This window comes from Choloepus didactylus, chromosome 2 (assembly GCF_015220235.1).
Source record: "Choloepus didactylus isolate mChoDid1 chromosome 2, mChoDid1.pri, whole genome shotgun sequence".
Lineage (NCBI taxonomy): Eukaryota > Metazoa > Chordata > Mammalia > Pilosa > Megalonychidae > Choloepus > Choloepus didactylus.
Window position 1 is genome coordinate 20686774 of NC_051308.1, and position 25088 is coordinate 20711861.

Sequence of the window (25088 nt, forward strand, 5' to 3'; positions counted from 1 at the left end):
AAGCATCATACAATAGGGGAAAAAAAATGAACTTTGGAAGAAAACAGACCTAAATCCAAATTCTTGCTCTCCTCCATTGGTTGTGTGAAATTGGGTATGTTCCTTAAGCTTCCTAAACTTGGATATAAAACCACCTTCCTCTAGAAATGTTATGGAGTCTATGTGAGATAGCATATGGGGGGCAGACACAGAGAGAATACTCCTTAAATGTTAGTACCTAGTTTCCTAGGTGCCAGGTATTGCTCTGAGCAATAAAAATAAAAATACATGGTCCCTGCACTCAAGAATTTACCATCTCGATGTGAAGACCAACACATGGAACAACACATTACAAAACCTTGGGGAAGATTCTATAATAGAGATTTGTGCAAAGCGCTATAAGAGCTGTAGGAAGAAGGGCCGGACACTGCGGGGGGTGGGGGTGGGGGTGGAGGAGCCACGGATGGTCAAGGCCTCACAGAAGGGTGGAATTTGGGTGAACAAGCAAGCGTTCACCGCCTGTAGGGAGGGTCAGGGAAAGGGCATCACAAGTAGAGAGGACAGCATGTGCAAGGCATTGGCAGTAAAAAAAAAAACCCCAAAAAACAAAAGCATGATCAGGGAATTGCAAATAATTTGGTATAGCTACTGCAAAGGGTGTGTGGAGGAGTAACGGGAGATGATTAGGCTCTGGAAGCAGCCAAGAGCTCAGTACCAATGACTTGGGTGAATATTAAGTATGTGAAAGGGAGCACTGGAGAATTTTAAGATTTTTAAGCAGTCTTTCAAGTACAAGACTCAGCTAGACAACACCTGGCAAAGCATAAATGTCATGAAGGCCCATAACAAACTTTTATCCAAGTGTATTTTGTGGGGTATAATGTGCCTTATTTGGAAAAACAAAAAAAAGTACAAACAAATTAGTTTGAGAAATGCTAAATTAAACAACACTAAGCAGATTTCTTTACTTTAGGACTTCTCAGAGTCTCTGAGAGACATAGTATTAAGCATTTCCCAAACTAATTTGTCCATGAAAGTCTTTTTCCCAAGGACCATCCTGTAGAACTAGTGTTCTGTGGTAGATATCTGGGAACTAGTAGTCTACTTGAAACGTTCCTCATTTAAACGGAGCTTTTGGACCTTTCAATTTTCTCACTACACCATAATCTTACAAAAATTAAATAGTGGTGGAGAGAAATTATTTTTCCAAGGAAAAATTGAAGAAATGTCCTAAAAAGTCATGTCAGGTCCAGTGATGACTTCTTAAACTATCCAAATATTCCCTTTCCTTCAAGGGCAAGTCCAAGATCTACAGACTCTTAAAGCCTGTCCCAACCACTGAGCCCACAGAGACACCCTCCCTGAATTACAACTCCTGTTTTCCGAACCACTCATATGGTACAAGTGGTTCTCTTCTCCCCAACCAGAGTGTGAGGCTTATCTTCACATCTTTGCATCCCTCTGGACCACTTTGTTATTTTAAACCCACCACTTTAAATTAATAACTTCTCTAATTAGAAACTTTCCTTTCCGCTATCTGCCATCCAAACTTGTGTTTGCAAGCACAACTAGGGGAAGTTATTTATCAACACTAGTCTTGTCATGTAGCTGTCTTTTCAGGAATTGGCTTTCTTTATACCTAATCATCATTGAAGCAAAGATCTATACAGCTTGTAGATAAGGTTTTGGAACTTTCAGACCTGCAATAACCAACCTACTAAATTTGGCCTTGGATTTCTGTTTTTGCCAATAAAACAGGCATGATGTACATCACACTAGCACAAGCCAGAAGACTAAAGAGTACCCAAAGCCAATCTTTTAAACTGTATACATTTGCATCTGGTGAGTACTTACCTTGCCTTCTCGGGTAGGGTCCCTGCTGGGCCCTTCGTAGGGGGCCACAGATGCCCAGGTGACAACTACTACACTACTAGGCTGGAAAGAGACATTTGGAAACCCTCTCTGGACATATTCTGCTGCCAGCCGAGTGATGGAAGGGGATAAGTCTTCTCGATAATAAACCTTTCCAAAGCCATCTGTTGTGTCCAAGTCAGCCAGGAAAGGCGCGACTGCTCCGAAGCTCGGCGGGAAGAGCCCAGGGTGTAACTCTCCAGCTGGTGGTTCACTCATGGCAATGATGCCATTTGTGGTGACCTGTACAAAATCAAGTGTGATTAAAAGGAAGGCAGAAATGACTTATTTCTTAATGGTGACTGAGACCCCATCCACAAAATGTTGTCACCAGGGAGCCACAGGATGCTAAATGCAACAGATTTGAGGAAGACATGATCCCAAATTCAAAAACTCAGCATTCCTTTTTCTAGGCAATATGGCTTGGTGGAAGGAGCCCTGGACAAGAATCATAAGACCTGACTCTGCCATAAACCAGTCACTGGACCCTGAGCAGGTGGCAAACATCAAGTCTCAGCTTTCCTCATAGGTGCCCTCCTTACCACAAATAAGATGACGGGAATAAAAGTGCTTTGTATATTGCAAAACACTATTCAAATATAAATCATTGTTAAAGCCTTTAATTAACTCATTCAACAAATTGAGTAATTATTATATAACAGGACTGTGCCAAGTGCTGTAGGTCCTAAAATGGGTAGGACACAGTCTTTGCTTTCAAGGAACCCACAATCAAGATGGGTAAGGGTAGGGACCGATACAAACAGACGATTATACAATAAGTAAAGTGTCAGGAAGTAACTACGAATGGAGCATTATGGTATCAAGAATTATTTTGAATAGTTGAATGTGTTAGAATAAGAGCTAACATTTATGGGATGTTTACCATGTTCCAGGCATCTTATTAGCATCTATCCCTCAGAAGAGCCCCATAAGATTAGGAACTACTATTATCCACATTTTTTGGATGAGGAAAGTGAGACAAGTTAATTAATTTGTCCAAAGTCACCAAATAATAAGTGGCAGTGCTGAAAACTGAACCCAAGAAGCCTGACTCCAAAGCTGTCCCTCTTAAAACTATGGGTACAGGCTTCTTGAAATCAGTTATTACTGACTATAAAAAGATATCACTGCTTTTACTCAACTAAAATCCATAGTACTTGGGAAAATGAGAAAAGGGCCACTGAGATATGGCGGCAAACCCGCCCCTGTGGGCACTTGGACCTCTTCCAAAGCCATGGCCAGTGAATGAGGCTCTCAATCCTCTGATGGTTTAGAATGCCACTCCAGTGGTCTTTTAACTTAGAGAATTGTGAATAATTTTTTTTAATTCCTTAATCAAATGAGAGTTTGCAAGTGGCACATTATTTTACACTTTAAGAGTCTGCATCATAAACAGATTGAAAAAACACTTCATTACTAGGGGAGGGGACAGGGGAGGGGAGTGGATAAAAAGCGAGGAACCTAAAATCAAACACTTGCAACATGCCAAGAACCTGGTAAAGAGGTTCAGTTTGGTAGAGCCAATTTGGACCCAGACAGAGAAAGAAAGAGCTTTGGGAGTTATGTGTGTTTTTAACAAAACACTTTCTTTTCACCAAACTCAACGGGCTGTTAAATCGTTAAGTGACGTATTTTCCATCATCACCTGGCACGAGCACTAATTTTCAGGAATACACTGACAGGCTGCAGAGAAGGGAGTTAGGGAAGAAATTTTACCAGCTGGTCTCTTGCCCTCTTCTTTCCCAGCCATACAGTATTGCACAAACATCCCAATTGGATTTATGTGTGGGAGCGTGGGAAATATTTCACTTTCTCAAGCTACTAGAAATTGGCAGTTACCAGAGCTGGTGGGAAACCATCACACAGAGGCTACATATAACCAAATTAGTTTTAAAAAGCTGTTTTCAAAGGAAATGTAAGTCGGTCCAGCAATTTTGAAAACACTCCCAATGTCCTTTATTATTTAGAATCTGGGCACAAGAATGTATCTCTTTTCACAAGGAATGTTTTAGGAATTGAATTTTAGACACATATTCTAAAGCACTGCAAATGCTTTAAACAAAGACCATATAGTCATCATTAATATTATTATTGTGAAATTATTATGCAGTCTATTTTTTTATTTATTCATTTCATGGCTCCCATATGCTACTCTACTGTTAACATCTTGCATTGGTGTGGAATACTTGTTACAATTGATGAAACCACATTTTTATAATTGTACTATTAACTGTAGTCCATGGTTTAGCTTAGAGTTCACTCTTTGTGTTGTGAAGTTCCATGGATTTTTTTTTTTAATTTTTATTCCTGTAACATATATACAACCAAAAATTTCTCCTTTTAACCACATTCAAATATATAACTCAGTGCTGTTAATTACATTCACAGTGTTGTATAATTTTACTGCATATTCAACTTAATATTCTGTAATAATGAAGAAAGAGGACTTTCATCAAAGATAAATGAAAAATACAGAAAATCCAGAAGTTTCATTTCATTCATAGCTTTAAACTTCTCCCCCATAAACTTCTCTTTTTCAGATATGCTATTCATGGAGAACCTGATTGACACTATTGCCTCACATTTGGATGCAAGTCTCATTTTACAAAGTGTGAAAAGCATTTGATGCTTCAGCCAGACTGTTCCTTTTCTTCAGCTTTTGAAAGTGCCATTGAGCAATGCTATGGTCCAAGGGCAGGAAGCATAAAGGAGAAGGCCTGAAGGGTACTTAGGAGACAAGGAAGCACAGACTCCGGGTACAGCCCCTAAGGGTCTACACCGGACACCCTGGTGGAGTTGATGCAGCCCCCATCGAGCTGCCCAGGACCAAAGCCATAACCTCATTCACCCAGTTGCTCACGCCAGTCCTCTTCCTCACCTCCCACGTCCTATATGCTCTACCTTCAAGGCAAATGGCACTTTCTTCATCCCTACTACCACCACCCCAGACCCAGCCTCCATCACCCGGTCAGCTCTCCTGAAATGGCCTCCTAACCGGCATTCAGGTTCTAGGCTGAAATGCAAGTTCTCACTGCCTGGAGCCCTCCTTCCCCCTCGCCTTTCCCCACTCGCTCCCCAGTACGTTTATCTCGGCTGCCTCTTTGTTTCCTTCACAGATCACGATTTGGAATTATTTCATTTGCGGGTTTGTTTGCAGGTTCTGGCTGCTTTCCCCTGCTATACTGTGAATTTCTGGAGGGCTTACACACCGCCTGGTCTTGGTCCTGTCCCCTCCTGACTTCCTTCACAAACTGGGCAGGAAGGATCAATGCAGATGAGGCCTGCCAACTAGGCTGTTTTAGAATTAATGTCTGAGGGTGAGTTTGGTGGGTCGGCGACATGAAGGGTCACAGAGTTCTTCCCTCTGGAGCACCACAAATGGTTACTGAAACAAAGAGCTTGCACTGAATATGAACCAATAACTTGAATCTGATCAGGTCTCTAGATCTACCACCAGTTTACAGGAAATACAGGGGACAGAAGAACATCTAAACGACACCATGGGGCTGCAGTCAGCCAACTCTAGAATGTGGGACACTCTAAAGGACAAATCACCTTTATTTATCTACAATAAATAAGTTACAACAACAACAAAAAAAGAGGTGGGGGGAACCTATAGATTTAAAAAGTCCTAAAAGAAATATCCACCAAATGCAAAGTGCAGACCTTGTCAAGATCCTGATTTGAACAAAATAACTGAAAAGCAAAATAAAACAAAACAATTTACAAAACTATTTGGATATTTGATGATATGGATTGTTATTAATTTTTAGATGTAATCATGATTTTTTTATTTTGTTTTAAAAAAAGTCATTTTATGAGATATATTCTGAAGTATTTACAATGAAATAAAACATTTGGAATTTGCTTGAAATGATCCAGGTTTTTTTGTGGGGAGAGGGGAGGAATAAGTAGGGCTATGGAGGAAACAAAATTAGCCATAAATTGACACTTGAGGCTGGGTGATGAGTGCATGGGAGTTCATTACATTATTCTATTTTTGTACATGTTTGAAATTTTCTATGATAAAAAGTATCTTAAAAATATATTATGAATATAATTGAGCTAAAGTTTAGCAAAGAAGAGAAAAATGGCTTTGATAAATATATAAACCAGCACTAACATTCTCTGACAGAAGTAGGACCTGCAGCTCATTGTCTTCAAATTCCTTCCTTCCCCAGACTCTCCCACCCCTTCACTCCCAGGCCCCACCTCTCCCCTAGCAGGAATTCAAGAAGTATTTCTTTGCACTGGGTAGGCTAGACTGCAAAATGAACGGAAGGTGCTGGGGAAAGCAGATTTAGTAATTAAAGTTAAGCAAAAGTTACAGAGCCCTGAGTCTAGAAAGAAACAATTCTTAAACATAAGAATTACACAACAGTAATCAGTATTACTTTTAGTTCCCAAATTGGTGCTAGTTAAAAAAAATTATATGGATTATGGGATCATTTTAAATGGCTTATAATTCTCCCGACTCACCATGCTTTTGCATCTATGGTCCCCTCTGCGTAGAATACCCTTTCCCCGCTCACGTCCTTAAGTAAGTCCCATTTCTCCTTGTGAAGTCTCGCCTGACCTCCCCAGGCAGGGTTGGCCAATCTGTCCTTTCCATCTGCACCTCTCTCTGTTTGCACTTAGCAGCTTAGAGCCAGCACTCGGGTGCACTGATTCTTAGCAGCTCCAGCATGTTCCCTGTTTTAGATCCCACCGCAAAGCTCCTCATGAATTGAGTGCACTCCAGAGAAAGTCTGAATGACTGAGAGCACTAAAAAAGCAATACCATTATATTACTGTCTTAAGGTAACTCAAACTAACCAAATACCTAGGTGAGTTTCTTGGTGGATTTGTCTTAAAGAGTAAATAATACGCTACTCCTTTGCTGAAAAACAGCTATTTCCCACATATTGGACTAATGTAATTGTTTCCCTGCAATCATGCTTAAGATATCAGTTCACCCTAGGAGAAAGAAGTCCTTTTAGGAAAGGTAAACTTCAGCTCTTTATGTTACTAGCATGGCATAACGCCCCTTTACAGTACAGTCTATCCACTTATCCCAAGAAACACAGCAACAATGCGTAAGGCACAACACATCAATTACCACAAAAAATCCCAGGGTGAAATCCCAAGTGCCACATGGCTAACAGCTGGATTCACTTATGTGCAGTTGTTTCCACCTAACTGACATTAAGAAGAGGATGGACAGAGCAAAAGTCCCCATAATGGGAGAGTGTTTCCCATTTAAAAAGCACTTCGGTCTCATTTTCATGTTGAAAGTGAACTTTCAGAGATTATGAATCACTAGAAAAAGTCAAAAGGCAGATATTCAACAAATTAAAATTGTTTGTTCAATTTCTTATATTCAAATACACACTGAAGACCACAAGACAATAGCCGTCTTTATAAAGACTTTAATTAGCCTAGCAGCAGCCTCCAGGGCAGAAAGCAGCCTGCAGTAGTGGGGGGAAGCCTTCCCCAAAATTTATGTGGCTAGTGAATACTTGAGGTAGGCACAAATAAGAAACAAATGGGATCGTTTTAGAAATGCAAATAGTTGTGCTGGGAAGACAATGAAACTTGCAAAAAGTGATCTCCATGGGTACAAGGCAGTAGAAACTTGAGGTAAAATAATTTAGAGTAAAGAATGGAAAGTAAACAAGTATCTCCCATCTGCTAAATTTGAGGCTCTTTACTAAAGCTGTTTACATTTTTAAAAATTTAAAACAACCATCATTCTTATCAGATGTGTGAAAAAGACAAGGAAAAGATAAGAAACTTTAATGTCACACAGCCAGCAAGTGAAGGAACCAAGATTTAAATACACATTTGCTAGAGTCCATAACCCATGCTCTCTCAGCTATATTTGGCTGCCTGTTTTAGAGAAATTGGGGGCAAATTCAAGGAAGTTGCAAAGCTTCATGGGTGTGCCAGTTTGAATGTATTATGCCCCCCAAACGCCATTATCTTTGATGTAATCTTGTGTGGGCAGACCTATTAGTGCTGATTAGACTGGAATCCTTTGAGTGTTTCCATGGAGATGTGACCCACCCAACTGTGGGTGATGACTCTAACTGAATAATTTCCATGGAGGTGTGGCTGTGCCCATTTAGCACTATATAAGCTCAGACAGGAGGAGGGAGCTTGCTACAGCCAAGAGGGACACTTTGAAGAATGCACAGGAGCTGAGAGGGAAACTGCAGTTTACAGAGACATTTGGAGATAGCCTTTGAAAGCAGACTTTAGCTCCGGAGAAGCTAAGAGAGGACAAACGCCCCAAGAGCAACTGAGAGTGACATTTTGGAAAGAAGCTGAAGCCTAGAGATGAATGTCCTGGTTGAGAAAGCCATTTTGAAACCAGAACTCCAGAGCAGATGCCAGCCACGTGCCTTCCCAGCTAACAGAGGTTTTCTGGACACCATTGGCCATCCTCCAGTGAAGGTACCCAATCGCTGATGTGTTACCTGGACACTTAATGGCCTTAAGACTCTAACTGTGTAACCAAATAAACCCCCTTTTATAAAAGCCAGTCCATTTCTGGTGTTTTGCATCCTGGCAGCATTAGCAAACCAGAGCAATGGGATAGAAAAAGCTGGAAAACAAGCTTTCTAGATGGACTAACAAAAGAAAAACTCGATAAAGAAGTTGAGGGAATAGCCAAGTTCAGGACACAGTCAAGGTGGAGGTTGCTTAATTTACACCTAGAACCCAGAGATGGCCCTGAGCCCTAATCAACTTGCAAGGTACTTTATAGTTTACAAAGCATTTTTATACCAGTTATTTCACTAAACCTAGTAAAGCAGGCATCAGTATCATCCTCATTCTTCATTTGAGAAAAATGAGTTTCAGTTTATATTGCCTAAGATCATACACTAGAAGTGCCAGAACAAAACTCCAAGTCCAAATTGCAAACTTTTTCCAGTAATCCTGCAGAGCCAGAGTAAAGGCTCTGGCTGGAACTAGAAACAGAAACAAAAGGATTAGCAAAGAAAGCAAGGGGCAACGGTTAGAGATGACTCAATGCTTTCAACATAATCCAGTTAATACCCAACAAGAGATTTTGGAGGAAATTTCTGCCTGAGATTACGTTCCAACATTTAAAAATGGCTGTGGACTTTAAATTTTAACTGCTGGTCTGTACTTATCAAAGAAAAGGCAGTGGAGCTTGTGAACACTCCATACCAAGAAGAGAAGTGCAAGGAAGGGAAGAGAAGGGCCTTGCCCAAGCCCTCCATCTCTCGGGAGAAGGGTGCTGCTCTGTTACAACTTGGATGTAGGTATCAGGAGTTTACCTGTGGCAGCTAGAACCCACTATTACACCAACTCTTTAATTTGAATAGAGGAAATTAAAGGGAAAGAATTAAGCATTTATCTGCCTTTCCAGAAAGAACTGCTTTTCAATGTAACCTAAAAACCTCAGTTGATGAGGAAAAGCCCTGCTTTACAGAAAAATGCCAGCTAATAAATGTAGAAAGAATGAAAGAAACAAGCAAGCAACAAAACAAAACATCATTTTGCAACCCTTAATTAAATAATTGATTCATGCAAAGATCACTGATGAATGAAAAAACTATTAGGTGAAAAGTTGGTAGGCAAGAGTATGGCTGCATAAAATCACAGTTTCTCCCTATAGCTTACATGCTGCTCACAGGGCAAAACATAACTTTTCAATGACACAATCCAGCTGTCTCTCCCTAACACTAGTCACCAAACCTAGCAGGGCAGAGCTATAACCAGACATCACTTGTCTACTGATGTTATACAATATGAAATACACAGTTTAATTTATGAAATATTTTTGTTAAAAACATTAACCTACTCAACAATAAAAAGACAAATAATCCCATTTAAAAATGAGTAAATAATTTGAATAGACATTTCACCAAAAAAGACATGCAATGGCCAGTAAACATATGAAAAGATGCTCAACATCATTAGCCCTCAGGGAAATGCAAATCAAAAACCACCCAATAGGATGGCTATAATCAAAAAGCCAAATAATAACAAGTGTTGGCAAGGATATGGAGTAATTGGAACTCTCAAACACTGCTGGTAGGAATGTAATGGTGCAGCCACTTTGGAAAACAGTTTGGCAGTTCTTCAAAATGTGAAACACAGAGTCACCATGTGAGCCAGCAATTCCACTCTAGGTATACCTAGGAGAAGAGAACTGGAAACGTATTGCCATATAAAAACTTGTACACAAATGTTTGTAGCAACATTATTCATAATAGTCCCAAAGTGGAAACAACCCAGATGTCCACCAGCTGATGAATGTATGATAAAATGTGGTATATCCATACAAAGGAATATTATTTGGCCCGAAAAAGCAATGAACTGATACATGCACAACATGGATGAACCATGAAAACATGCTAAAGTGAAAGAAGCCAGTCACAAAAGGCCACATATTATATGATTCCATTTATAGACATACCTTGTTTTATTGCATTTTGCTTTATTGTGCTTTGCAGACACTGCATTTTTTGTAAATTGAAGGTGTGTAGCAACCCTGCATCAAGCAAGTCTATCACTGCCATTTTTCCAACAGCATGTGCTTACTTCATGTCTATGTTACATTTTAATTAAGGTATGTACATTGTTTTTTAGATAGAATACTACTGCACATTTAATAGATTCCAATATAGTATACACATAACATATGCATTGAGATACCAAAAACTTTGTGTGACTTGCTTTTTTTGTTTTATTCCGATGGTCTAGAACAAAACTTGCAATATTTTCAAGGTCGGCCTGTATATGAAATGTCCAGAATAGGCAAATCCATAGAGACAGAAAGTAGATTAGTTGCCAGGGGCTTGGGAGAGGCAGCAGTGGAGAGTGAGAGCTAATGGACAAGGGCTTTCTTCCGGGGGTGATTAAAATATTCTGCAGTCAGATAGTGGTGACGGTTGCACAACTCTGTGAATACACTAGAAAGCATAAAATTGTACACTTTAAAAGAGTGAATTTATGGTTTGTGAATTATATCTTAATAAAGCTATTATTTAAAAAATAAAAGCAAAGAGAAGAGTCAGCTGTATAAAACAAGGGGTGGCTATATACAAACACATTAGAGAATCTCTCTGCAAGGAGAGAAAAGAAATCATTAACAGTGATTGTCTCTGGGGCTGGTGACTGCCAGAGAGGGAAGAAAACTTTTCACTGTTTATACAAGTTTTTTTTTTTTTTTTTAAACATTTGCATGTATTACTATTCCCAAGATCAGTTATATCAATCAGTTAATTAAAAATAAAATTCTACATGTTTTCTGAAGAAAGACTATGTTCGACCTGAATATTTTCAAGACTTTGGATTCCATTATCAGTTCACAGGAAATACAGGAATGGAATAACAAGTTAAAACTATACTACAAAGAAATACTCAGTCAAATGCAAAAGGTGAGACATTCTACAGGACAGCTGGCAGTGATTCCTAAATAAACCGATATCATGAATAAAAAGAGGGAGAGTACTGTTCAAGATTAAAAGAGGTTTAAGAGACAAAGCCAAATGGAATGCTTAGCCCTTGATTGGATCCTGATCTGAATAAATCTTCAATTATAAAAGACAGCTTTGAGAATATTGGAGAAATTCTATAGGAACATGAGTTGAAAATAGAGAATTGTTATTAATTTTACATGTGAAGATAGTATAATAGCTATGTAGGGAAATGCTCTTACTTTTCGGAAATGCATTCTAAAATATTTAGCCATGAAATGTCATGAAGATTGTAAATTACCTTGAAAATGTCAATAAAGAGAAATTGATGAAACAAATATATGGAAAATGTTAACAACTGTTACGTCTGGATAACGGGTGTTCATTATACTACTTTCTCCCCTTTTTTGTGTGTTTGAAAAATTTATAATTAAAAAAAAAATGTATCTGATTGCAAAGCAGTTAAGAAACCTGTTCCTTAGGGACCGAGATCAAAATTTCCCCCAAGTAATGCAGTATTGAGCTCCATGAAAGCAGGGACATGTCTGAGGTCACACATTAATGTAGCCCGAACACACCTACCACCAAAGTCTGCAGAGAACAGGGGCCAATAAGATACTTTCCAATGAACAAATTGTTGAATGAAGGGAAGAAGTGGTTCTCAACATGGTATAGTACAAAGAGCATGGAACTCAGAGGTAGAAGATCCGAGTGCAAGTTCCAACTGTGATACTTACCAGCTGTGGGAATTTTGACAAGTCCCTTAGCAACACATGCTCTGTAATGTGGAGCTCATCATACCACACAAGGGCTGTTGTGTGTCTCCAGTGAGATCTGCTTTGAGCAAGTCTCCCTAATTTCACCGCCTAAATGTTCTGGAATCCACAACCCTTGTCCACACCACCATTTCCGTCTCTCAGTGGACCAAGGCAACTGCTTTCTAGCCCTGGAATTCCTCTTCACCCTCCTCCTCCAGCCCCCAAAAGTTCTCTCCCCAGGAGATAGCAACATTTTAAAAAACTTTCTATAATGAAACTGTTTATTAGGGAAAATCTTAAATATAAAAGAGTTGTACAATGAAAACCCACGTACCTGTCAACCAGCTTCAATCTATTCCTCCCACGCCTGTGCATATTTCTTTTTGGAGCATTTTAAATGAAATTCCACACACCAAATTATTTCACTTGTGAACATTTCCATATGTCTCTCTGCTAAGAAAAGCATAAACTGTCTCCAGAATGATTCTTTATGACCATTTTTGTTTTAATCAGGATCCAATAAGGTCCTCATTTTGCATTTAGTTAATGTGTCTCTTACATCTCTTTAAATCTATAATAGTTCTCCCTCGTTTCTCTTCCACGTCATTTATTTGTTGAAGAAAATGGCAATCTTTAAAAATCAAATCCTGTCACTCACCTACTTAAAAATCTCTAATGGCTTCCCACTTTCCCACTGCTTCATAGAATAAAGAAAAAAAAAGAAAAATCCTAGCAGAGCACCCCTGGACACTGTCAGTACTGGGGTGACGGTGGTGAGCAAGGCTGACTAGCCCAGTCTCCCAGAGCTCAGACTTTAATGGGGGAGATAGAAAATAAACAAGGTAGCAAAAAAATGACCAAACTAGTTTTAGGTAGTTATATATGTTGTGATGACAGTAAAACAGGGTGCCAAGTCAGAGTGTCACAAATGGGGATGGGGCAACGAGACGGGGCAGGCAGGGAAGGGCTCCCTGAAGAATCTGCATTTGCATGGAGACCCGAAAGCAGGAAGGGGCAGCCAGGGGAAGATCTAGGGGCTGTGCGTCCTAGACAGACGGAGGAGATGTGCAAAGAACTGGGACAAGCTCATAGTAGCCCAGAAAGAGAAAGAGGACAGGCTAAGAGATGAGGGTGGAGAGATAAGCTAGGTCTGTGTCATACAAGGCTTTGAGGACATGTGGTGAGGCATTTGGATTTCATTAAGCACAAAGGAAAACCCTTGGAGGGCTTCAAGCTGGTGAGTGACAAGGTCTGATTTACGAGGGACTGCAGGATTGACCACTGCTTAGCTTTCCAAATTCATCTTGCATCACTGCCCCCAGCTTACATCGGCTTTCTTTCCGTTCTTACGACATGTCAAGTTCTTTCTTGCCACACTCTACAGGGTTTCACACGCAGTAATGTCTTTTATGTCTGAGCCATCCTTTTCCCTCCTCCTCTTTTTCACATGGCTAACTTCTATTCATCCTTTAGTGCACAGCTGATGACTTCCTTGGGGAAGCTTCTTGTGATCCCTCCAAGTAGCTCAGATTCCACCATAATATACCCCATCCTAAACTTTGCCTTCATAACATGCACCACAGTGGCTATTGGTTAAATATCTGTGTATTTATTAGTTAAATGTTTGCCTTCCTTACTGTACTGTAAACTCCATGAGGGCAGAAACAATGCTGGTCCAAAGCCTATCACTGTGCCTGGCATATGAGCCAACAAATAAATATTTGTTAATGAATAAATGATGTGTATTAATATTGTACTGCAGTTTATGAAAAATAATACCCAGTGTTCTGAAAAGTAAACGTACTTAACTCAGCATCTGGCCACTAAATTCAAAGAATGTTAAAGACAGACCACAAAATGGACTTTGCAGATAATCTCATCAAATCTCATCATTTTACAAGAGACCTTGAGTAACCAGAGGCTGAGAAATGAAATGATTTGACCTCACATCATTCATCAACTTGACTGATCAATTAAATTTCAGACCCCATAAATTTTAGACTAGAGGGTGCCCTTGGGCCAATTAGAAACAGGTGTCTCTTCCTGAGAGGCTGCAGCCCCAGACTGGCGACCAAGGCATGGTGAGCAGGGCTGGATGGCAGGCCCTGCTTGCCCCTTGGCCAGAGCCCTTATGCTGTGGAAAGCTGCACAACCATAAGAGGTCAGCCCTGGACTTGATGGGCAAATTCTTAAACTTCCTGCGTGCAAATAAGCGTGACCACTCTATGAGTGATGTTAAGAGGAATAAGACACAATCTGCTCTCAATGAAGAGGAAAACCAACAATTATTGAGCATGTGCCACATGATAACTATTTAAATATAAGAATTTGATGAACGCTCTCAGCTCCATGAGAAAGGTAATGATGTCTCCATTTAACAGATGAACAAACGGAGACTTACAGAGTTAGATATCTTACCCAAGATCACACAGCTAATAAGTGGCAGAACAGGAATTCAAATTCACTTCTATTGGATTCCAGAGACCACACTACCTCCTTATAATCTAGTTGCACAGATATAATTAAGACACTTGAACATTTATCAATATATTAAATTCCAAATAAGATGGTATTGGGGTTATAGAGAGCTCTGAGAACTGAGAGTTCAGTGCAGTCTTGTGGTGCCAGGCAGTGAGGACTTCATGCAGGAAGAGGATTTGTATTAGCCTGGAAGGAATAGGTAGAATCTGAGAGGTAAAAGATGGATACTTTGGTAGAGTAAAAGAATGAGCAAAGGCCCAGAGTAATATCTATTTTGCTTTTCTGGGAAGTCTTGTGGCAAAGCTGGAAATAGAGCTAGAAAGGGAAGGTGAGCTCCTGAATGCCAGGCAAAGGAGTTCACCTTCCTCTTAAGTTAGGATTGGGAGAGGGCATTAAAGATTTCCGAACACAGTGAAAGCAATGCTAGGAATGATAAGAAAGAATCAAGGTCCACTGTGAAGGTGCAATGGCCAGGAATTGGTGATTTGCCAAAGTGAAACATCATGTTGCTCAGTTCAATGTCAACTCTTAGTCCTCATTTTTCTTAGCCCATCAGCAGCATTTAACATAGTAGGTCACTCCCTCCTCCTTGGCTTCTGGGACCCCACCCTCTCTTGGTTTTCTTCTTACCTCACTGGCCACTCTATCAGTCTCCTTTGCTGGCTCCTCCTCTTTTCCCCAATCTGTTGGAAGGCCCTCTTGGTCCTCTTCTTTACCTACATGTACTCCCTTGGTGGAGTTCATTTAGTTCGCTTGTTTTAAACACCATCTATATGCCAATGACTCCCAAATTTATATCTGAAGCTCAGACTCCTCTTCCAAACTCCAGACTCATAAATCCAACTGCCTACTCCATCCCAGACCTCTGATTTCACTCCCCGCCTCCACCCAACCCCAAGACACACACACAAATCTGCTCTACCCACAGCTTTCCCCACCTCAACCATAGGCAACTTCATTCTTCCACTTGCTCAGGGCAAAAACACTGAAGGCAACTTCTCTTTCTCCTACCCCCCCTCATTAAATCTATCTTTCTGGCTGCACCTTTAAAATGGAGGCAGAGTCTCTTCTCCACCTGTTCTACTCGGTGATCCACTCGGATCCCAGCCACCATCACCTCTCGCTTGGATTGTATAATAATCTCAGTAGATCTCCCTGCATCTACCCTGCCCCCTTACCATTTGTCCTCAATGTATCAGCCAGAATGATCCTTCTAAAACAGCAGTCAAACCACGTCACTCCCCTGCCCAGAGCCCTGCAAAGACTCCCCATCTCACTCTCAGTAAAAGCTCAAGTCCTCACAACAGCCATATCCCCTTCAGGATCTGGGCCCCCAGCTGCCTCTTCCACCCCCTTCCCTCCCATTCCTCCCTTCACTCAGGCTGCTCTTAGTCACAGCCCGGAACAGCCTTAAGGAATATGTTCCTTTGGCCTGGAATTCTCTTCCCTATCTCCACTTCCTTCAAGCCTTTCCTCAACTCTCACTTTCCTGATCCCCATTACTCTGTTTTATTTTTTTCCAAAACAATTTAACACCATTTAATATACTAAATAATTTACTTATTATGTTTGCTGCTTATTTTCTTGTTCCCACTCCCCTACTAGAATGTAAGCTCCTTGAGGGCAGGGTCCTTGGTTTTGTGCCCTTGTGTCCCAGGTGCCTAAGACAGCACCTGGCACACAGTAGACCTTTGGTAAGTATTTGTAAAAATAAATGAATTAACGGAAAGGGGCAAGCAGCCTTGAGCCAGCATGAGAACCTTCATAAGGTACCAGTAACAAGTAAAAGGAAGTGGCAATGACAGCAGGATGAGGGGAGGAGCAAGGTCAGTGGAACCTGAAGTGACAGGTGGGTATTCAGGTGGAAACATCTGGTATGATTTTGAAAATCTGGGACTAGTGTTCGGGAGAGAGGTCATAGCCAGAGGCCTGGCCACGGAGCAGACAGGCAAAGCAATACAAGTCAGCAAGATCTCCCAAGAAAGGAAGAAGTAAACAAAGGAAATACAAAGCATACTCTATGACTCTATGGTTTTCATAGTCTATTTGTGGACAGGCAGAATCCATAATGAAAGAAGCAAAGGAAACATGTACAATGAACACAGTACAGTATCGATGTGGCTCACTTCTACTCGGGGTCAGGAAACGCAGCAGTTTGAGTGAGCCACTCAGGGACACTCTGAGCTCCCCCCACACTCGGGGTGCTGTTCCTCTGTCAGGGCCCCCAGCAAGGGCATGGAAACCACACAGCCTGTGGCTCCCTCATGGCACTGAATTCCTTGAGGGCAGGGACCCGGCCATCATCAGTTACCCTGTTTCACAGAGTTCATAGCTCCGGCACCCAGCACAGCCCCCAACATGTACAATACCTTGACAAACGATGGCAGAATGAATCACATTTTGAAGAAGTGAGCAGCCTGTATTGGCAGAAGAGGTAGGGTAAAAATAGGAAGAAAGTTGGTGGATCTTGAAGGATGTGTCAAATTTATCCTACTTAAGGAAAGATGCCTATATGGGAAGTGGTATAATGAAAACCTCTTTTTGGAAGATGTGTGTGTGTGTGTGTGTGTGTTTAAAGAGAGAGGAAGAAGGACCCTAGAGGCAAGGAGATGAGTCAGGATAGAAGTATACAATCTTTTTGCTGGACAGGATAAACTTTTATTATTTTTCCATGCTATGACAGATTTTATCTCCAAAACAAACTGAATTTATTAAAGAGTAACTAATTCATTTCTTCATTTTTATGAACCAAAGATATAAATAATTTAATATGCCATAAAATCACATTCCAGAAATTTTTCTACTGGTCTCTACAGTCAGTGAGAGCTTCAGATCAGGACATGTAACCAGCACTAGAAACCGAGTTGATAAAATTCCAGCCAAAGAAAGAAAACATTTTTATTGTTCTGGACATTCTTACTGCATTTCTGATGAATTCTTGTCCAGGGAGTTCACGTCACGGGCCACGGCAGCAGCGCTCATGTGAAATGTCCAATGGCCCAGATGATCTGGCTGATTAGATTTACAGATAGGACCTTTCCCCCTCATTACCCAGGCTGGGGTTCAAAGAAAATCTGGTTCCATTTGTGGGACTGATTTACCGACTAATTTGTAGAATAAGAGGCTATTCCACAGGGAGAATCTTATCATGTAGGGACTCAGCCATAGTGCACAGGGAAGTCTGACATCCAAGATGACTGCTCGCCCTATTTTGGAACACTTCCCCAGAACACCTTCTCCAGCCTTTGACCATATCTCAAATTAAGGCTGAGGCATGTAAGATACAGATACCATTAAATCAGCGGCTCTCTAACCTTTTGGTCTTGGGATTCCTTTACACACTTAAAAATGATGGAAGACTCCCATCTTAGTTAGGGTTCTCTAGGGAAACAGAATCAACAAGAGATATCTGTAAATATAAGATTTTATAAAAGTGTCTCACACGACTGTTGGGATGCATGAATCCAAATTCCGTAGGGCAGGCAGCAAACTGGCATCTCCGATGAAAGTGTTTGATGAACTCCTCAGGAAACACTTTGCTGGTCAGCCAAAGAAGAAGTGAAGGTCCTCTATCTTTCTCACTTAAAAGTCTTCAACTGATTGGATTAAATCCAGCTGACTGAATTCTCCCATTGAGGAAGACACGACCTTCGTTGATGTCATCAGTCACAGCTGCAGCCAATTGACTGATGAGTTAATAAACCAGCCTTCTGGTTTATTAATCAGCCACAAATATCCTTGCAGTAACGGTTAGGCCAGCACTTGCTTGACCAGACACCTGGACACCACCATCACCTGGCCTAGTTGACACATGAGCCTAACCAACACAACTCCCAAAAGCTTGTGTTTATATAGGTTACATCTACCAATAATCAACATAATGAAAATTAAGATTAAGAAGAAATTTAAATATTTATAATATTTAAATAATATAATTAACCCATTACCCGTTAGCATAAATAACCTCATTTTTAATGAAAATAACTGTATTTCCCAAACCAAAAATAATTAAGGAGAGTAGAGTCATTGTTTTACATTTTTGCAAATCACTTTACTGTCTGGCTTGATGGAAGGCAGGTGGATTCTTACAGCTACTTCTACACTCAATCTGTTGTGAAAGATATCATACATCATGCAACCTCTGGTGAACTCCACTATACATGGGAGAGCATGAGAGTATAAAAAACAAGTAACCTCTCAGCATTATAATGAAAATAGTTTTGACCCTGTGAATTCTCTGAAAAATTCTCTACACACTCAGGGGTTCCCAGACCACACTTGAGAACTGAATTCATCACTCATGGTATCCTTTTCAAGGGCTCCAAACCTAGCTCTCATCTTTTCTCTTACTATTCTATAGCCAATGTGCCAAAGCCTCCACACTCCAGCCTGACTGCTTGCTTAAGGGTCTACTGGCTACAAGGTGTTTCTACTTTCTGTTCCCCTTGTTGCTGTCAACACCACAAAGTCAAACCTGAATTTATGCCTTTTCTCTCAAGTAAGCCCACCCACCAACCCGTCACTCTTTCACTCCTCAAGATTAAAAACCACTGACGGCCTTTTCCTTCCTGTCTCAGCATGTGACCTGACAGAATTCCTGTTGATGATCCTTAACACTTCTCAGATTTACCCTCTTCTCTCCTTGACCCTTTTTCTGTAGACCTCATCCCCACATGTCTGGATAAACCAGCAGCCTTACGGGACTGTTGTCCCTGCTTCCCAACTCTTCCTTATCCATTTGCCCATTCTGTCTCGCCAACCACTGCCAGACCTACCTTCCTAAAGACTGGCATGCCTTGTGACCAGCTACAGACAGCTTAACCCACCAGCTACCAACTTTCTAGCCATCTTTTAGGACTCTCCACACAGTATAATTGTATCATGTGGCCCCATTCTTCACCCCTCCATGTGTCCATGCCCTTTGCCATGGTGGGTAGAAAGTCCTGCCTCTCCCCTTGACCCTGGGCTCACCCATATGACTTGCCTTAGCCCATGATGTAAGAAAGGAATAAGTTTCGTTTTCACATAGAGACAGCATGGAATAAGGGAAATGGAGGCAAAACCAGTTTAAACAAGCCCCAGACAAAGAGAAGAGAGAATCTGCCTGATGTAAAGAGACATGAGGTAGTATCAGAGGCGGGAACTCACAGCAAAAAAATAAAAATTTGGGGGGGCATTGGCTAATCAGTTCAAAATCTCAATAATGAGCTAGTTGGCTCTCTGGGATTGGCTGTACAAATTAAAATCTCAAAAGATGAATTAGTTAGTGTTCTCGGATAGGCTGTAACCTCTGTAGTACCCAGTCAATGGGGAAACAGGGGAGGGACTTGCGAATTAGGAGTAGGAGATTTAAACATCGCCATTCTCTTCCTCTGGGGCGCCAGCCTTCCGCGTGTTTGGCTGGACGCCCCATCTTGCAAGATCGTAAATAAATTCTTTTCTCCTCCAGAACCGAGAGAGCGTTTATTCCCTTACAGGCACCGCTTTATTTCCGACAATGAGATGTTAGCAGACATGACTCAAGCAGAGCCTTGAAAAAGAGCTTACATATTCCTGCTTGCTCTCTTATGTCTCTAACATCCCATGAGAAGGACAGGTTTATGTTGGCCCTCTGAAGCAGTGCTGTCCCAAATGTAGCAATGATGAAAATGTTCTACAGTCACATTATCTAATGCACTAGCCACTAGTCACATGATGCTATTAAGCACCTGAAATGTGGCTAGTGTGACAGGAAGTCTGGATTTAAATTTAAAATTTAAAATTTAAATAACTACATATGGCTAGTGGCTACCATATTAGGCAAAACAGCTCTAGGCCACGAGAGACACGTGGAGCAGCACCAAATTGTCCCACTTGCCCCAGACAAGGCTACCTTAGATCAGCCTACCACCAGCTGATTCCAGACCCTTGTGCAAGAAATACTTACTATTATATTCCACAGAAATTTTGCTTGTTAGGCAGCAAAAGCTAGCTGATACATTCTATCTCCTGACCCCACCTGCCTATTCTATTAGAATAGAAACACCTCCCAGCACATGCCAGGCTTGTTCCCATCCTCATGCATTGTTCCCTGCAGTGCTTCCCACCTGGAATGGCCTCTCCAAATCCCTCCTACCTACTGAAACTGGAACTCTCAATTACATGTAACCTCCTCTGCGGACTCTTCCCTTCCAACTCTAGCCCACAACAATCTCTCATGTCCATTTTCACATGTTTTAGGCTTGATACTTGAAAGCTCTGCAAGTCAGACACAGACCCGGGTTGGAATCCTATCTTCAGCATTTAAAGGGTGGTATGGCCTTGGATATATTATTAATTACTATTATTATTATTACCTTTTCATCTGAAAAAAAAAGGGGGGGTTGTTTTAAGGATTAAATAATGTAAAACTAGTAAGCCCCCTGACATGCAGATATACATAACCAATAATTTTTTTCTTTCTTGGTGGGTGTTCTTTCATTTTTCTGGTCTAGAGCCAAAAACAGTGCAGAACATCTACTTCATGCACATACTCCCTGTCAATTCACCTTCTCAGAGCCACACGAGGATTTCCATCAGCTCAAAAGAGCATCTGGTTCCAGATTGTGGTGGATGCTGGCATGTCACTCAGATCCCCTTTCAGCTCCTAGGAATGCAGCTCTTGGTTGTCACCCCTCTGAGGACTGCCTCTAATGAAAAAACGAACTGCCTCATCCAGAATTACACCGCCTTTCTTATCCAATGACTTCTCAGTACAAGGGTGCAGAAGCCAGTCTCTTTCCAACTTGAGAACTCTGAAGGGCCATCCCAGCTTCAGACCTCCATATGGAGGCTGACTTTCGTTGAGACTGCAGCGCAGCTCCAGCTTCTCCCTCTGCTCAATCTTGCTTCGTTTCCCTTCCTTCCACAGGTATTTTTATCTGAAGGGCTTGCCCTAATTAAATAATCTGGCTACTAGTCTGCATCTCAGAGTCTGCTTCCTGGGCAACTCAAAGTGCAGCAAAGAGCTCTAAAGATGCAAAGAGAGCTCTGGGATTCTTTCTCATTGAAATGCTGATTAAACCCAAATAGACAGGATGGAATGATTTGAAAGGGATCTTTTTTTTAGGACTAGATTTTCTGTCTTTAGAAAGTGATGGAGTTAGTCTGACGCCACAAGTAAAGGAGGGAAGGAGGTCCCCAATTTCACATAGAGCAGTTCTTAATCTGGGGTCCAAAGACCCCTACAGGGGTTCATAAATAGAATTCAGTGGGTCTGTAGACTTAGATGGGAAAAAGAAATTACATTTTTATTTTCACTAACTCCTAACCAATATTTAGCATTTCCTTGCAATATTAATGTAAATAATAATACACAATAGTAGTAGCACTTAGTGACTTTGCCACTAACAGAAGTCACAGGATATTCTCATCTCACATTATGGTTGCTGCAGTGTCTCCAAACATTGTTTACAGTCCTCATTACCTTGAAATCGCAGTAGGTATTAGACTAACACTATTTAGTTCCACTGCTACTTCTTATTCAATGTGGTTAAAAGTATGCACATATATGACTCCACAAAATTTTTGTTTTCTAAAACTTTGATCTGTATTTCAATGCAAATGATTTCCCTGGTAATCCTAAAAATTTCATTTTATGTATTTAAAAACATTATTCTGAGAAAGAGTCAATAGGCTTCTCCAGACTGCCCAGGGAGTCAGGGCACTCAACCCACGAGGGTCAAGCTCTTTGTGGGCGGTGACGTTAAGGACTCCTTTTTACGCAAAGCCAACAAGCTTCACGTGAGTGCTGTCCAAAGGGTAGTCTGCCCAGGCCAGAAGGCGCGCACGGCCATTTCACGGGTAGGACAGGCTCCAGCCGCGTGTTTATTTTGTTCCCCCCACTTCTGGAATGCACACAGGCTTTATATGAAATCCACATGGTGCGCGACCTGGGAAGGCAGCGACACCGAAGGACTTTCGCGAGTTGACAGCGCCCCCAGGTCTGGCGAGTTCTGGAGAGGCTCGTGAGAGTTAACCGTCACCTGGCCCCGCTCTTCATTTGGGGCCCCCGTGGTGACAACGCTCGGCCACAGGAAATCGGTTCACCAGGGCGCGCAGCGTTCCCAGCCCTGAACTCTGGACTCTGAAACGAGCTCGACTAGAGAGCAGAAGCACATTGCCAAGACCATCCGGAGTCCACATACACAAATGCCAGGAGCTGTCGGCTAAATACCTGGGGCGGAGACCCCGGTCGGCCACGGCCGCGGGAGCTGCTACCTCTCCGGCCCCCGCACCCACGGGGGTGCCAGTGCCCGCGCGCCGGCTGCGACGCCGCTCCGGCCGGTCCCCTGCGGAGTCTCCGCGCCCGCACCTGGCCCCACCAGGCACCGGACAATGGCGAGACACGAACTGACTTCCCGGCGGCGATTCCTCCCACAGCAGCCCGCGAGGAAACTCCGCCGGGGGTCCCCGAGCCAGGGGCAGCGCGGACGGGGCGAGCCGGCACCCTAGACTCGCGTGTTCCTCGGCGACGGTGAGAGGCAGTGCGGAGATCCCCGCACGAGGCGGCGAGCCGGGCAGAGGCGGGAACCCTTCCTCGGCGAGGACACCCAACGCCGCGCCCCGGCCGTCACCGGGTGCCCGTCCCCGCCCGCGGCGCCCACGTCCGTCCGGCTTCCCCGGCGCCCCCAGCCCGCCAGGGCCCTTCCTTCCGACGCCGGCTCCAGTCCCCCGCGCCCTCTCTGCCTGCTGCCTCCCCATCTCCCACCTCCTCCCGCCGCGGGTCGCACTCACGTAAACCGAGTCGATGTTCGGTTTGTCGTAGAAACGGAGCCCCCAGCGCAGCTTCAGAGCCGGGGAGACGCGGTCGTCCCCGGCCTCCAGTTCCAGGTCCCCGTGTTCGTGGCCGAAGGGGAAGAGCTCCCGGCGACTCAAGCAGCCCCCCAGCCCCGCCAGGAGCAGCTGCAGCAGCAGCAGCCGCGTCCACGCAGCCGGGCTCTGGCTGTCCGCAGCCAACATGTTCTCGAAGTGCTGTCCCGCAAACCCACGGGCTCTGCGGCCTGGAGTCTGAGGAAGGGCGGAGATGTAACCGGACGCCCCTCCACGGCCTCTCCACGCCTCCCGCCTCCGAAAGTTCCCACCCCGGGAAATAGGGGAGGGGAGCCGAGGGGAGAGGGGGAGGGCCCCGCTCTGACCACAGGGCGCGCTGCCGAGGCCGTCCAATGGCCGCGAGGGGGAGGGAAGGGGGCGACATGGAGTCTCCCCCTGCACTTATTGCCCCATCGGCCTCGGGCCCCGCGGGGTATTGGGCCCTTGTGGCCGCTATTCCCGAAATTAATCTAATTGTCCACGAACTGCCTCTCCCTGAGCTGGTCGCACGAGCGCCCAGCTCTGCAGCATTGGTCAGAGCTAAATCGTGGCAAGCTCCGCTCAGCGGCGTCCGGAGTTCAGAACAGGGCGAGGGTGTTGAGGATTAACAAGAAAGGATTGGGCCAGGAACATGTTCCTTTACTCATCCATCCATCCATTCATTCAACATTTATTAAGTCCCCCATCCTGTGCTAGGTAGTGTGGAGGTTCGGCCAGAAATAGAGTCCCACCCTCCCAGACGTTTTGAAGGCACGACAAAGTCTTGCACAACAATTGCACAACAATTTAATGATGGGTTGGATGGAGTTCCCGAGGACATTAGGGTTGGAATAATAGGTCAGGGAAAAGTTCGTGTGTGATGGGATTTGGGGAATCGAACTAGGTCTTGCAGAAATGATGGACTTTGAACAGGCAGGCAGGAGAAGGTCCTTCTGGAAAGTGGAGGGCATCAGGGGGCAGATGGGCTGTCAAGGGAGAGCCTTGAATGCCAAACTTAGGATTTTGGACTTGTCTATTAGTAAGAGAAGAACTATTAAAAGTTATTGACAAAGAAAGATAAGTGGTATCCTAAACAATCAGTTGAACATCAATTTGGCACTGCGTTGAAAGTACAGACAGAGAGGTCATTAGGATACTGTGGCAAGAAAAAAAAAACAGGGTTAGAAAGGAAGAGATGAAAATCCAGAAGAAATGCATGAGATATTACAATGATAGAAGGAACAAGACCTGATTGTAAATTTGATATTGAGAAAAAAGAGTAAAGAAATTAAATTTGGGTGCAAAGTTTTGAGCATTGAGGATTAGAAAACTAGTGCTTCATTTTGAAGTCAGGGGAGCTGGGGAGAGAATCTGGGGCAGTGAGTTGGAATATACGTTTGGTGTCTGACATTTTAATTCTGAGGGGTCAACAGGACATCCCCATTTCCTATTGGCAGCTAAAAGTAAGGATCTGGATCCTAGTTTGGAATAATTCTCCCAGTAAACATAAAATTCTATATAATTCTTGGGGTGTGAGTCCTGAACACAAAAATCACAGGAAAAAATATAGCAAATGAATCATATCTTCTGAATATAAAGTTTTTGGTCTGCTTATGACATCTTTTCTTTTTCTTTTAAATTCATTTAAAAATTAGAGGGTTTACCAGATGCCAAGTGTTTTATAGGTGTTAATTCATTTTGTACTCACAACCTTAGG

General features: G+C 42.7%; 1 protein-coding gene across 1 annotated transcript in view; it reads right to left on the bottom strand.

Moving 5' to 3' along the window:
* Nucleotides 1-23623, bottom strand: part of NID1 (nidogen 1) — an 82248-nt gene extending 58625 nt beyond the window's left edge. Inside the window, exons 1-2 of the mRNA XM_037821626.1 lie at nt 23318-23623; nt 1834-2133 (exon numbers count right to left, since the gene is read on the bottom strand). Coding sequence (XP_037677554.1) covers nt 1834-2133; nt 23318-23542 — 525 coding nt within the window. The 5' untranslated portion in view covers nt 23543-23623. The remainder of the gene's footprint in view (nt 1-1833; nt 2134-23317) is intronic.
* Nucleotides 23624-25088: the final 1465 nt, after the last annotated feature.